The sequence below is a fragment of the Eriocheir sinensis genome, chromosome 12 (genome assembly GCF_024679095.1).
Source record: "Eriocheir sinensis breed Jianghai 21 chromosome 12, ASM2467909v1, whole genome shotgun sequence".
NCBI lineage: Eukaryota > Metazoa > Arthropoda > Malacostraca > Decapoda > Varunidae > Eriocheir > Eriocheir sinensis.
The window spans coordinates 6,019,411-6,035,675 of NC_066520.1; the positions used below are offsets into that span (position 1 = coordinate 6,019,411).

At 42.2% G+C, this 16,265-nt stretch overlaps 1 protein-coding gene across 1 annotated transcript in view; it reads right to left on the reverse strand.

Moving 5' to 3' along the window:
* Positions 1-16,265, reverse strand: part of LOC126997331 (glycolipid transfer protein-like) — a 36,556-nt gene that overhangs the window by 11,097 nt on the left and 9,194 nt on the right. Inside the window, exons 2-3 of the mRNA XM_050858359.1 lie at positions 14,903-14,958; positions 8,009-8,127 (exon numbers count right to left, since the gene is read on the reverse strand). Coding sequence (XP_050714316.1) covers positions 8,009-8,127; positions 14,903-14,958 — 175 coding nt within the window. The remainder of the gene's footprint in view (positions 1-8,008; positions 8,128-14,902; positions 14,959-16,265) is intronic.

Genomic DNA, 16,265 nt, shown 5'->3' on the forward strand with positions numbered 1-16,265 from the left:
TTGGTTTTGTTTTTCATTTAATTCCGTAACATTCTCCATATTTACCTCCACCTTTTCATCGTACTTTTTCAACATTACCTCATATTTATCACACTTGTGCTTCAGCTCTTGATTTTCTTCCTCCATCAATTTTTGCCTTTCCTCCATTTTTCTGCTTTATTGGCCAAATCATGGCCCATTATTTCCAGTAACATTATCTTATACTCCATTCTGCCAGGAATTAAGCCTTCTTCTTGACCAAAGCCAGAAAAGTCCCACGCCCCAACTGAAAAGCCTTACCCTTGGACGGGCAACAAGTGCAAGCACCAGAGTAATGACTTGGCCTGACCCCGGCAAAGTTTTTATTGAGTTCTTATTCTTAACCCTTTCATTGCTAAACGCTCACAGCGAGCACTAGCATAACTTGCCGTTGGTGCTAAATGCTCGCTGCGAGCTCCAGCCGCACTCAAATTTCCCGCGAATGAGAGTGTTCCAACACTATTTCTCACACCACAGCATTGCCAATTCAGTGAGTTTTCCACACAATTTGGTGGAAAATCATGTCTGCCAAGCGCAGAAAATCTACGGACGAGCAACTGGTGGATGTTGTCCAATATAGCGGCATTTTTGCATAGCTTCACCTATCACCTGACTGATATTTTGACAAAATAGTTGTAAAAATTTGCAGTTGGCAATACTGCCCTGCCATCATCAAGAGATCCTCTTTCTACTCAGTAGTTGCCTTACGGCTGACCGTTGCGCACGTATAAATGTATGTCTTCACAGGCAACACCCCCTGAATGTGCCTGTACATTCGCAGGAGAGGCTTACATTACCAAATCTTGGCTTCCTCTTTCCAATGGTGTTTTTGTTTTTTAGCTGTGATGAATAGTTTTTGAGATACAGAGGTTAAAAGAGCGAGCACTAGCGTCACTTGCTGGTGGTGCTAAAAGCTCACTGCGAGTGCCAGTCGCACTCACAGCAAAAAACACCCCCTGAACGTGCCTGTACGTTCGCAGGAGAGGCTTACATAACCGAATCTTATAGATCCTGGTCTCCTCTTTCCAATGATGTTTTTGTTTTGTAGCTGTGATAAATAGTTTTTGAGATACAGCGGTTAAAAGAGATCCCTTTCCCCGGCTGGGGTGCCCGAGTGCGCCTGAGGGGATAGTCTCGTTGCGAGCGCTTTGCAAGGAAAGGGTTAAGAGTTCTTGATCCAGTGGTGTTCTTTTCAAGGTTTACTCACAAGCCTCATATTGGTGTGTCACCCACTCCAACTTGGCTGCCACCTGACTTGACATTTCCCTAACGTTTGGCTAGGTGGAGAGCCAGACAGCCACTTGGCCTGACAAGGCTCAGAATGACCTTTGAGAGGGATCTTCCACTGCATTTAATTATAGCTATGGGGTGTGAGGCAAGTGGGTGTTATTTTAGCAATTAGGTTACAGTTAGTTTAAATTTCCACCATCAAATTAAGTACCGTATTTTGCGGAGTATAACACGCACCCCAAACTTTAAGACAACCATTTTGGAAAAAATAGTTCTTAAAATGTTCAGAAATATGTACAGTTAAAGAACACTGATGATGTACAGTTTCCCGAAATTTATATATTTTTTGGTGTAACCTGTGCTGCTTGAATTGACAAGTGTCCTTGAGTAAAGCAATGAAAATGGCGGTCAGGCTGGTGTTGTGAGAAATACATCCCCATACATACTGGTGATGCACAGCTTCTGATATCATAATTAGCATATTATTCTCACCATCACTCGTAGGTTATGACAGACAACTAGACAAGACACAATTCATATGGTTCTGGTGACACGCGGCATGCAGCTGTTTGTTGTATGGGTGTGGTTGTGTGGTTTTCAAACAATTCAAATGGCGGCCGGGCTGGTGTTGTGTGAAATAACTTCTTGTACAAGACTCACGATGTACAGTTTCTGATATTATATTTACCCCATTATTCTCACTAATATTAATAATGAACACATGTATATTTTTTTTCCAATATGATTTTTTATGTAGTTTGTACTGCTCAAATTGGCAACAGTGCTCCTTAGTCATACAGATGTTCCAAAAGGCAAAAAAATTAGCTAACATGACCAGGGATGTAATAGCAAGATGTTGCTCTAAGATTTTGATTGGGAAAACTTTTTGGAAAAGTGTAGCATTACCATCTATTTTATATGAAATTAATATCATGGAAGTGACAGCAACAGATATTATTAAATAGAGAATGGGGTTTTTAGGCAAATTTTAGGAGCACCAAGCTATGCACCAGTGGCAACCTTGAGGGGGAAAGTGGGAGCCTCTAGCATAAAAGGCAGGATCAGGGAGGGACAGTTTAAGTACAGTCACCTCTCGATTAACACGAGTTTAAATAACGCGTTTTTGATTTAACACGAGTTGATATTTAAGGAGATACATTTAACTAACGCGATATGTTCAATTTAACACGAGTTTCATCGAAGACGTCACGCTCGATGACGTCACTGAGTGGAGACGCTGTCTTTCTCCTCAGTCTGAAGCTAGCCGACACTGAGTGGAACGCTTCTCTGGAATACGTACACTGCATTTTGACCTCTACTATGGCACCCAAGCATCCTTCCACCTCCTCACAAGAGGTGGAAGGACGAGGTGAGGAGGGAGGAGGGAGAGCGGGGTGAGGATTCGGCAGATGATGACGACGACCAGTGACGCATCAACAAAGTGATGGTGAATGTGAGGATGTATTTTTGTTGTGTCAGTGACTTACAAATGTAATGTAGCAATCCTTTCTTTAGAAAACTTTAACTTAAAGGAGTTATCTTTATCACCAATAGCATGGGTAGTCAAAGGAAGAGAAAGGAGGCAAGTGAGGCGGAGTGGCGGAGGTGAAGGGAGCAGCTAGTGATGGGAGTGTGGGGTAAATGTAGGAAGTATGACAGAGAGAACGAAGATGATGCAGGTGTTTCTGAGTGAGGTGGGACATGAGGTGAATGGGAGGACTGGAAGGGAGTGGATGGTGCTGCTGCTGGGGCTGAGTGGAGAGATGAATGGACAAGTGATTGAGGCAGTGAAAGAGTTCCTGGAGAGCACGTGGCGTGCAAGATGTAGGGAATGATACTTTGCCCCGAGTAGAACATAGACTTTCCGCATGTTTTTGTTTTCTTTCACAGGAGCTGCCGATACAAAGGCCTGGCTGGGGAGAAATCCCAAGCCAACTGCGACATCAAGATCAAGATCAAGATCAAGAAGGGACGGTGGCCAACACAGGTGAAGAACAAATTTAAATAAATTGAGAACATGTGTTTTTGTTGTTTCTGTGACCTACTAATGTATTAATAATGTTTTTTTTTAAGGTTAGAGTAACAAAATCCCCAAAATAGGCAGGCTTTCCCAGTGTCCAGGAACGTAACCCCCTATTACCATTGTTTCCTGTGGGGAAATTATGTTTAAATAACGCGACATCTCCAGGAATGTAACCCTCGTGTTAATCGAGAGGTGACTGTATTTAACCCTTAGAGTATGGGTGGCGATATATATCTCTGGATGTTGTGCACGGGGAAAATTTAGGCATTTAAAAGAGGTGGAAATGGTGTCTTTCTTCTTTCCAATCATTGTATATTCATCTAGTATATATGGTGGTGTAATAAAACTTCTCTCCTAATAATAATAAAAAAAAGTTATGACAGCCGAAAATATTGCGCATTTTCTCATGGCCGTGACGCGTCACGTGGAAGCACCCCCCACTCTCTCTCTCTCTCTCTCTCTCTCTCTCTCTCTCTCCCTACTTGCCCCTCCCTCCTCTGTCAATGTCACTACTATAGCAGTCATCAAAGTCACGGTCACTTTAATTTGCCTGCACTCTACTTCCGCCCGGAGCAGAGGAACTGCTTGACGCGTCACGAGACATGCCAGATGTATTCCGAACAAGAGTGGAAAATGATCTGTGGCCTTCGGTAGGCCGCGCGCTGGAGACGAATGAGAGTGTGTACGGATGCCAGATGCCTCCACCATTCTTCTGAGTCAAGAACTGGCGGTATATTTGAAACGTAGGGAGCGTTGAGTGTGATGATTATATATATGATCCCCGTACGGGTGGGGCGTGTGGTAGCGCACTTATATATACGATCGCCGTAATGTAAGGGTTAAGATACCTGCTGGTGGATGGTAATGACTTCGAGAGAAGGACAGCAGAGATGTTAGAAAACAGACAGGGGAAATGGATGAAAGGGTTGCTAAGTGATATGAGAGAATTAGAAGTTTTTAGAGAAGGCATAAGAAATCAAACAAAGGAAAATATTAAAAACAAAATGAAGGAAATAGATACAACATGTTGGAGAGACGATCTGAATGAAAAGTCAAGTGTGATACTCTACAAAGAATGGAGGAAGGAGATCGGAGGACAAGAGGAAGTATACACTAATGACCAAGCCTCAGAAATACTCTTCAAGTGCAGATCAAACACCCTAAGGCTAAACAACAGAAATAGATTTGAGAATGAGAAAACAGAGTGTAATATGTGTGGAGCAGAAAATGAAGACCTGGAGCATTTCCTACTCTGGTGTCCAGCATACAGTGAGGAAAGACAGAAAGATGTTAAGCTACAACAACCATATAAAAATGAAGTAATCGGAGATCTACTTTTTAATAACACCAACATACATGAATAAAAAATATCTACAGTACCCTCTTGAGTTTCACGCTTGCTTCATTCTGAAGGTATAGCGCTAAACTCGAGGATCACGAAACTCAAGGTATTGAAATACATGAAAAAGCGCTTATTGGTTCCGGCCCATGGAAAAAAAAAAAAAAAATTCGACTTGACTCCCTTGTTATCACAATTTTTTTTACTTTACTTTCTTGTTATCTTAAAATACGTACCTTCATAATAGGCAGAAAACGGGAAGTGAGAACAGGTCGTTCTGAAGCCGCAGTTGAAGGCGGCTGCCTTACAATTGGCTGGCAGTTCTGAATACACGCTTGTGATCCACGTGGTGTCGTCTGCTAAAGTAAGGGCAGTTGGTCGCGGTCACCCGTGGGACAGTTGGACAAAGCTATAGCTTCTGATAGTTTTCTATGTGTTATGGTATAATCTGCTAACTCTTTCTGTTATATATCATTAAGGCTGCGTTTACACCAAGCGAGTCACGTCGAGTCGCGTCATGACGATTCATGACGCATCATGAACCGCCACCCCAGTTTTAACACTGATTTGTATGGGTTTTTGAAAGAAACCGGTTACACCGAATGCATCGAGTCACGTCACATCGCGTCGAGTCACATATAGGACTGGACCTATTTTGACGTCAGTCACAGCGAGTCTGCCGTGGTGTCTTGAAGCATGCTGGTGGAACTCCTTATCAACTTAGTTCAAGAGTGCCCTGCTATTTATGATCACAGTGACCCCAACCACCGGGATCCTAAAAAAGTTGTAGAATTTTTCTGGATAGTTTACCAGGTCTGGGAATAAATGACTGAAGCTTTCAAAATCTGGCCTCTTGGTGTTCAGATGATTGCCAGAGCAAAGCAGTTACTTCAGCAAGAGAATATGCATCCATTCTCCATGAAGTCAAATGGGTGACTGAGTACTGACTTGACTCAGGTTGACGCAGTCGGTGTAAACGGAGATGCGTCAAAACGAATCGCATCAAATGACTTGACGTGACTCGACTTGACGCGACTCGCTTGGTGTAAACGCAGCCTAAATCACTAACATCATAATTGACTTGTCAACACCTGTTGAACATAAACTGCTGCTGCAATCGCAAAATAGCTCGCAGAGAGGTTCAACTTGTTTACTGCTTCCATATTTCCCTCACCGCTCACAAAGACCACAAGCGGACAAAAAAGGACAAATCCAGGCAAATTAACACTTTTAATGCTGTGTATTCCCACAGCGTGCATGCGTGGTGGACCGCAGAATGACTAATTTCATCAGGGAGATATTTCTCACAACACCGGCCAGTGTAGTGGACCTTCTTCTTCTTTTGACCTGTAATGTTTTGTATCGCTTCTTAGGTCCTCCTTTTCCACACTTTTATATTTCACAACATGCACTTAGGGCTGCTTTCACAGCCATTTTGTTTGTATTGATCGTTACCAGTAGCGGGGATCGCCGCTCTAGTATTTCTATGTGAAACTGGCCGATGGGTAGTGATGTGATGTGATGGTGTCGGAGGTATTGCCTTTACAACGGCACCTCGTGGCGGCTGCGGGGTTAGCTTCGCCCTGCACCTTACCACACACTCTCAACACCTGTCGCTTTCTCTGCAGCCACCACTACCCCATAGGCCAATTTCACGTGGAAAACTATAGCGTCGATCGCCGCCACTGGTAACGATCAGAACAAACAGTGACTGTGAAAGCGGCCCTAAGTTACTTAACACTGCGCACTTATACACTTCACCCTCAACTTAGGTGTTTTTCTGTTCTTTTCTTTCCCTGAATTTGGTGTTCTATGCCCTTTTGCTATTTTCCACTGTTACTTTTCACCGTCGCTGCCATGCATTACAGGTCAAAAGAAGAAGAAAAGGAGGAAAACACCGGGAGATCTACAATTTTCAAAGACTTGATAAAAAGATTTTTGGACTGTGGTTCCCCAGCACGGGGTGTTCTCTTATCTTGTTAATCAAGTAGTAAGCAAAGCAGCTCTGCCAGTCCATTTTACGAATCTCTTGGTGGGCCATCTTCCACTGCTCCTCACTCCTCAGCCACTGCCGTCGTCTGTTTGTTTACATGCAGCCGTTCGGTACCCACGTACCCACGCTCATACTCACAACCATTTTCCATTCATAAGGACAACCAACAACTCGCTCCCGGTTGGGCATACGGGCAACCGCGGTTGCCCATACCCCCAATGGTTGGACACCGCCTTTTAAGGCAGCACGCATTACGCCGACGGTAGGTAGACGCAGCTTGTACATGCCAAAGCAACGCGAAACTTGTGGCAGTAATGCGTGAAAGTCGTGATGGTAAGAATTTAGTACTAAGCGCTAAACTCGAGGATCGCGAAACTCGGATAGCGCGAAACTCGAGAGGGTACTGTAGTATTTGGAATTTGTGGAAAATAACAGAAAAGGTAATGAAAGAAGAAAATAATAATAACCATCAGTGAAAAGTACAACACATATCCCAGACAGTGAGAAGAGCACATCATGGAATGCCGTTACAAAGGCTATACTCCCGACCTACAACTGAACTGAAATGAACAATGCAAATGGCAGCCAGGTCGTGTCGGCGCCCAACAGAAAAGCGGGATAACAACAAGGCATCGGCGATCCTCCACCGATTTCATTTTTGTATAGTAGTTATTTGATCGCCCTGTATTCTATGGTAACATATTATACGACAGCTATGGACTACGAAGGATCATAAACAATAATAAAGGTAAGTTTGCAGTTGTTATTGGAAAAGACGAAAGAAAAAAAAAAACTTAAAACACCCCAAAGAAGAAAAAAATCAATAAAAACTCGTTCCTTTGGTGTATAATGTGCAGGGGTAAACTTTCAGGCACTTTTTATGTGAAAAAGGTGCGTGGTATACGCCGCGAAATATGGTACATTTTGCGTTTGTCTCTTCGATATCTACAACATTTGTTCTATGATTTTTTTTGTCCAATGATTATCGTAATTTCCAGAGTAATTACAAGAATAATTTATAAAACGTATATAGCATTAGAACCAGCTTGAAATGCTGTAAAACATTTATTAAATGAGTTTTTATAAATATACTTGAAAAATGGTTGTTTTTTTCATTCTCCGGAGGCACCCCTTAGATTTTTTTTATATCCTTAAGGGGTTAAGGACTTTGAGGTATATTTTCAAAGAATCTGTGACAATTTGCACAGGAGGGAACAATCAGCACATGAAATACATGGGAATTCAGCTCTGGGAAGAGTTGGAATGTCATTGGAGGGTGGGTGAGGAAATGCACCCTCTAACTCTTTGCCTCCATTGATTGACAGGAGAAATCTCATTACCTCATTCATTAAATTCATTTAAGCACATCATCATCATCATGAACACACCTCATATCACACCTCACCTTTTGAGCCAAAGAAGGGCATCCACAGCAAATATAGATGGATCCTCTTTTTCCAGATATATCATGTCATTGAGGAACTTGTACTTCTCAGGTGCCTTGTTATAAGTCTTGTAGAGTTTCTGAAGGAAAATAAGGAATGTCAAAACAAACAATTGGATGGTGAATGGCTACCTTTCCACTTATTTTACAATAAATTTACAACTGGGCCAAGAGCCTACAATGAGTTTTGGTATTAACTAAAATTAATCATCACCTTATCATAAATCAATGAAATTTGATACACTCCACAAGAGAACAAAGATGAAAAATATGCATGCATATGACAAGAATAATAAAACAGTGTGGGAGCAGTGTCAAACGGGGCGTTTTTTTCCAAATAAAATAAAATAAACTACAGAATTCTTATACAGCAACTCTTACAACTAGGCAAGAAATTGTGAGCCCAGGTTCAAATACCAGCCCAGGCAGTCCACCTAGCTGTTCATATTTCTGTGGAGGATGGTCAATAAATGGGTGCCTGGGAAAACTTTGAGATGTAACCTGTGGTAACCTAAATGTAACACTTACCTTGTGTTCTATAGTAATGGGTCCTTAGCCATCACTGGCTCGAGGAACAATGAAACAGAGATGAGCATCGAGGAAAAACACGGCTATAGCATATGCCTCCAACTTTACCTTCAGTATTATGATACACATATTTCATTTCTCCTTGTTTACTGTGAAATATTTTTTCTGCGGTTTTGGGAAATTAATGTTTCAACTACCTAAAGTGCATGAACAAGAGCATCTTGTGAAAGTTGGAGTTGGAGACCTTACCCTTTTGATAGGAACACCTCTTTTGCCAGCATTCATCCCTATCTCTCTGAACATATGGTATCCTTTCAAAGGAACTGAATGCTTACCTTTTTCTAGCATTGCTTGTACTTTAGTTATGCTCCCTAATGTTGCTTTCTACTGATGATTTATTACAGAAAATGTTGATTTGATGTCTGCTTACTAGAGCTTTCCATATTGTTGATACAAAATGGCTGAATTCTCCATATTTATGGCAAACAAAAACATGATGATGTCCAAAAATGTCTAGGAAGGGGTGAGTTTTGTAACTTTTTGTACTTAGGCAGGCTATGCCATTATGCATGGAATACCTTACAGAGCAGTAAATAAAGATCTATGCTACACCTGAGATTCATGTCAGGTTTTGAGAGTTCATAATCATAACAGTTGAAAAGTGAGCATTCCTTGAAAGGAAGACCATGGAGGGCTCATGCAACATGTGTTGCCAATGGTGTTAGTTTTAAATTTTCTCTGTTGACTACATAAGTAATTCTACATTAATCAGATAGCTCCAAAACTTTGCATTTATACTTTAGTAAATAATAAGTGTTATCAATTATAAACAATTCTGATTTGTCCACATTCATAGAGCCATTGTTTTAAAACATTCAATCAATTTTCCTCGGAGGCAACATTTCTCAAGGGAGAACAAGTTAACCCTTTCACCGCGCGGGCTTGGGAGGTGACTGTCTCCCCAGTCGCACTCGGGCAGCCCAAAAGGGGGTCTCTTTTAACCTCTGTATCTCAAAAACTATTCATCACAGCTAAAAACCAAAAACACCATTGGAAAGAGGAGGCCCAGATCTATAGGATTCGGTTATGTATGCCTCTCCTGCGAATGTATATGCACATTCAGGGGTGTTGCCTGTGAACACTTACGTCAGTGCGTATGCGACGGTCAGCCATTTTGAGGCAACTGCGGACATCTCTTCATGATTTGCTGGCAAGGTAGTATTGCCATCTGCAAATTTTACAACTATTTGGTTAAAGAATCAGTCAGCTGATAGGTGAAACTATGCAAAAATGATGTTATATTGGACAAGAACATCCACCAGTTACTCGTCCATAGATTTTCTGAGCTCGGCTGATGATTTTCCATCAAATTTAGTGGAAAACCCACTCAATTGGCAATCCTGTGTTGTGAGAAATATTGTTGGAACACTCATACACGTGAGATTTGAGTGCGACTGGAGCTCGCAGCGAGCATTTAGCACCACCAGCAAATGCGCTACTGCTTGCTACGAGCGTATAGCAATGAAAGGGTTAAGGGTCGAGAGCCTTTCGTTGTAAACCTCACCTTCTTCTTTCCTTACACAACACAGGTTTCTGAGGGCTACTGACAGCAATCTCTACCCTGTCCTCTCCTACTATCTCTATCCTATTTCAATCCAACTGGGATGTTGCGCCACGCATCTAACGCATTATCACTTGCTCTCGTCCCACTCCCTTCTTTATCTCTCCTAAACTCTACAACTATGTAAAATTCTTTGACTATTTGAATAGCACATCTTGAGCACATCTTCTTGACCTCTCCTCCTTCTCATCTAAAATCATTCTCCTCTTCACAGCTTCCCACCAGCCTCTCCTGGTGAACAAGCCTACAACTTTGCTCCTCTCAACCCTACTAGAGCAGTTGGTCCACCCCTGCTACGTATTCTGACCGTCTTGAGATCGGCCCAACATTCTAGAGACCTCCTCCTTACCAAACCCTTCATCCTGTCCTATCGCTTCCTGTATCCTCTGGACCCACACAGAGTGCTTCTGGCATTTGCTTCCTTTCAGTGGGGCGACCTGAGGAGGATGTACTCATCCCGTTTTTTGTTTTTGCTTCCAGAGATGAGACTTTCTGTGTGTGTGACCTCTCTGTGTGCAAGGCGCATCTCTCTGGAATGGAGGCATACTGGGCTCTCTTCTCTACTCCTCTCGCCAAAGCCGTGCCTCATTGTCCTAAAAACTGTGCCTCCCGTGCTGTCCCTGCTCTCTTAGCGTTTTAGGAAGCTTTGCTATTGCGCGGACATCAAAAGCAGCTTTTGATAGTCTGCTTCAATCTTTGCTTTTTTCTAAACCCTCTCTCGGTTTCCCTTCAGGAACTTACGACTTCAAGGCTGGAGGCTGCAGAACGCTTAGCCTCAGACCTATATTTATTTCGATTGGGGGCAAGAAGAAGGTGTCCAACGCAAAAAAAACAAAACAGTTTCTCTCCTCACCTATCCACTTCAATCCAGCTTCCTCGAGGCTGGGCGTTCTGTACCCGTCTCCCAGTTCTTCTGAACTTGCTAACTGCATGCCTCTCCCCCCCCCCCCGCTTGCACTTTCTACGGAGGTATCAGGACACCTCCTCCCCCCTGACTACTTATCTTCCACCTCTCCTTTGCTGTAAAAAAAATAAAAAAAAAAAAAAAAAAAAAAAAGTTTGTTGCTCAAGGAAGGGATCAATTTTGTTGCCTGACATTGAACACCTTCTAATTTAGCAATGTCTTTTGTATAGTGGTGAGACCAAAACTGTACCGCATATTCCAGGTGGGGTTTGACTAAACTATTGTAGTGGGAGTATTACATCCTTATTCTTGAAGAAAAAGTTTCTTTCATGAAGCCCAGCATTCTGTTCACTTTATTTGTTGCATCGATGCATTGCTGTGAGAATTTGAGGTTTGACCCGATTTTGACACCCAGGTCCTTGACGCTTTGAATGCTTTTCAGTTTAACGCCGGGCATTTCGTAATTGAACCCCTTATTTCTTGCTCCAACTTGAAAAACCTGCCACTTATTTACATCACAGGCATCTCCCATCTATCCAACCAAGCTGAAATTTTGTGCAAGCCTTCTTGGAAGCCTTGTCTGTATTCGTCAGTGAGAACCGAGTTACCAATCTTTGTGTCATCTGCGAACTTACTAATGAGATTATTGAATCCAACATCCACATCGTTGATGTAAATAATGAACAGCACTGGGCCATGAACCGAGCCCTGAGGGACACCACTAGTGACAGCCGCCCACTCTGAGTTGAATCTGTCAATCACAACTCTTTGTTGTCTGTTGCTCAGCCAATTTGTGATCCATCAGTGTACTTGAACATCAATACCTAGTTGCTTTAATTCATAAAGTAATTCATGGTGCAGAACTTTATCAATCGGATTCTGGAAGTCAAGATATACAGAAGCCCCCCGCTGTTCACAGGTATTTGGTTCCGCGAGATTCCCATGATCCGCGATCAACAGGACTATAATCAAATAGGGAAAATAGAGTTTTGTTCTACCAGCTCGATAAAAAAAAAAAAAAAAAAAAAAAAAGGATTTCTAAGCATTATTATATAGATTTACATACACAAATCACAAATTAAATATGGACTGTAATAAATGTAATAATTTAACACTCACTCTGTGGTTGGTTGTGGTGAGTGTGAGTGTGTAGGTGGTTGACAGGCGAGTGGTGTTTTTGCGGTAGTTATTGTTCAGAAACTACGAAAAAACGCAATGCGATGAGTACATTAGTTTGGCAACACTGCACTCAGCCCGTGGCATCAGTGTTTATTGGGCCCTTGATAGGTAAGAACGCCGTACTGCTCGTCTTCCACCCAGCCATCAAGTATTAGTGAGTTCTCGTCTCACCCCTTTGTGTTAATATTCATATGTATATCCATATACATCCAGTATATTATTAATTAATTTGAGTGTTTGCTAGGCCCTTAGAAGGTCCATTTGTTGCTGTTCCCAGTAGTATGCCCATACAAACTTCATACCCATTACCCCTCTCTCACTGCTGCAGTCTCCGCCATGTTTGTTTACTCCTCAAAGCAGTAGCCTCGAGTCTGGCAGGTCAGTAAGTATCAATGATTTCAAATGTATAATATTGGGTTTCAGGGCCGTTTTCACAGTCACTTTTCTTTGTTTTGATCGTTACCAATGAGCGGCGATCTCCGTTGTAGTATTTCCACGTGAAACTGGCCAATGGAGTAGTGGCGGCTGCGGGGTTAGCCCCGCACCTTGCCACACATACTCAACACCTCTTGCTTCCTCTGCAGCCACCACTACCCCATCGGCCACTTTCACATGGAAATACTGTAGCGGTGATCGCCACTCATAGGTAACGATCAAAACAAACAAAAGTGACTGTGAAAGTGGCACTTAGTAAGGATCAGACCGTGTATACGCGAGTTTTCATCCGCGTTCAGCAGGGGGTGTCGCAATTACCCTACCTGCGTATAAGCGAATCCGTGAACGGTGAGGCCGCAAACGGCGGGGGGTGTCTGTACAACATCCAGTGATTTGGTTACATCATAAACTGAGAAGCTCATTATAAAAGGTCAGTAGGTTTGATAGGCAGTATCTCTTGTATGGAAGCCATGTTGTGAAACCTTAATTAATGAGTGGCTTTCAAGGTAACTCACAAGTTTGTCTGATTATGCTCGAGTAGCTTACCTACTACTGAAGTTAGACTAATGGGCCTGTAATTACCCAATATTTTTTATCTACTTTCTTAAAAATCAATTAAAATAGCCATTTTCAAATCCAAAGGGACGATGCCTCACAAGGACATATTGAATAGTTGTGAGAGGAAAGTATTTTGCTCTTTGTTTCTTTTAGTAGTATTGGGTATACATTGTCTGTGTAACCGCCATCCGCCCCATGGGGGCGGTAAGGTAGTAAATAAGAAGACCCTTCAGGTTGACTTGACTAATATATTTTCAGTCAAAACCTGTTAACACGAACACACCATCAGTATCACAGAATCAGGAATACGAAATTCACTACATTTTACATCGAAGAGCAATTAATCATTGTTGAGTCACTACATTACATCAAAGTGCAATAAAGCACTGTTGAACAATTAACTCGTCATTTAACCCACACATCAGAATATGGCAATGGCAAGAGATATCATTCAGAAAGAAACAATTATGACTCATGTGTCGGGGTCTATTAACCCTTTCGTTGCTAAACGCTCACAGCGAGCACTAGCGTAACTTGCCGGTGGTGCTAAATGCTCGCTGCGAGCTCCAGTCGCATTCAAATTTCCCGCGTATGAGAGTGTTCCAACACTATTTCTCACACCACAGCATTGTCAATTCAGTGGGTTTTCCATGAAATTTGGTAGAAAATCATATCAACCTAGCGCGGAAATCTACGGACAAGCAACTGGTGGATGTTGTTGTCCAATATAGTGGCATTTTTGCATAGCTTCAGCTATCACATGACTGATATTTTGACCAAACAGATGTAAATTTTGCAGTTGGCAATACTGCCCTGCCAGCACCCCATCATCAAGAAATCTACTCAGTAATTGCCTTACAGCTGACCGTCGCGCACGTGTAAATGTAAGTCTTCACAGGCAACACCCCTTGAACGTGCCTGTACATTCACAGGAGAGGCTTACATTACCAAATCTTATAGATCTTTGCCTCCTCTTTCCAATGGTGTTTTTGTTTATTAGCTGTGATGAATAGTTTTTGAGATACAGAGGTTAAAAGAGCGAGCACTAGCGTCACTTGCTGGTGGTGCTAAAAGCTCGCTGCGAGCGCCAGTCACACTCACAGCAAAAAACACCCCCTGAACGTGCCTGTATGTTCACAGAAGAGGCTTACATAACCGAATCCTATAGATCTTAGCCTCCTCTTTCCAATGGTGTTTTTGTTTTGTAGCTGTGATGAATAGTTTTTGAGATACAGCAGTTAAAATAGATCCCCTTCCCCGGCTGGGGTGCCCGAGCGCGCCTGAGGGGATGGTCTCGTTGCGAGCGCTTAGCAAGGAAAGGGTTAATCACTTGTGGGTTCTTTGTTGTGTGACCCTTAACCACACTGTTTAATATGTAGGGACTCAAAAACATGTTGGATTCAAGAGATGCAAAACTGTAAGGTAAATTTTGTGGCATCAAGAAGCAGTGAATTACTCGGTCAAATTATTTACAATTTTGCAAGTGTATCTGGAGGAATGATGCAAATGATGAGCAATGATGCATCTTGATAACACATACATGCAACTAAAGAGTGCAACACAGTAAGAAACATATATTTCCCTGTGCTATTCTATTTGCCTTATCATAAAAAATGTGTGGCCAACTTACCTCAATGTTCCCTGCCATGTCCTTCTTAACTACATAAAATGCTGCACCAAGTAAATCTGAAAAAAAAAGAGGAATGCACAATGCTATAAGGAACTTGTCAACATGCTATACATAAGTGAATATGCCAATGAAGGCTAAACAAATTGTTTTATAAATAATATCACCAGATTAAAGGTTATGGAATCCTCTTTCATTAAATTACTCAACAATTCTAAATTTATTAGGTTTCAGCATTAAAAAGTTAGAAAAATGAGTGTTTATACATACCTACAATGGACTCGCCTAATCAATGGAATTCTAAACCGTGGATTTGTAAACCTCAGTACTTTACCAATGTCTGTGTTAATTCTAATCGACAGTAAAAACTCAAAAACACAGTTTCCTTGGACCAAACTGGCTCATTTCAAGGGAGATTTTATGATTCACAGCACCCACCTTGAATTCTGCGAGAAAGGGGGAAACAAGGGAAATGAGTGGAGGAAATGGGATGGGAAAAGAACAGAGGGAGGGAGGGAGGGTCAGGTAAAGGTGAGGTAAAAGGGAGAGAGAAAAGGTGTGAGTGGGAGGGAAAGAGATTAAAAGAGAAAAACTGGGAGGGAGGGGAAAGGAAAAGAAGAAAGAAATGAGAAGGAAGGAGAAAAATATGGAGACACAGAGGGAGAAGAAAGAAAGAAAGTGGAGGAAGGAGTGAACCAGGGCAAAGCCTAATGGCGCAATAGGCTGTGAAGGAAAAATAGAAAATAGGTAGGTGATGTAGGTGCTTATTTAGGTGTGTTCCGACTTACGTTCATTTATATTGTTTTCATTTTTTAGGCTAGAAATGCTTATTTCACCACAAAAATATTTGAAATAATAAATATATAAAAATACCTATAAACCACAAAATCCAGCGATATAGCAAAAAATCCGCGATACAAAACAATTTAAAAATCCATGATACAGCGAGACCGCGATAAGTGAACCACAATATGGCGAGGGATTACCGTATATTTGTATGTATGTATGTATGTATGTCTATACATAGAGAGAGAGAGAGAGAGAGAGAGAGAGAGAGAGAGAGAGAGAGAGAGAGAGAGAGAGAGAGAGAGAGAGAGAGAGAGAGATATAGGATAGATAGATACAGTCGTCCCTCAAATAGCACGGGGGTTAGGGACCCAGGATCCCCGTACTATTCGAAAATCCATATAAAATTAGTGCCCCCCTTAGAAACACTCCTGGGCTGTGTTTGAGAGAGGGAATCGGGACTCTCAGAACGTCACGAGTGCTCTCAGATGTGTGACGTGGCAGCACAGGTTGCCAACTTGGCATGTCCGCTGGCTCCCGGCTTTGAGAGGTGGAGCGCCTTCGTGCTGTGATGACGACA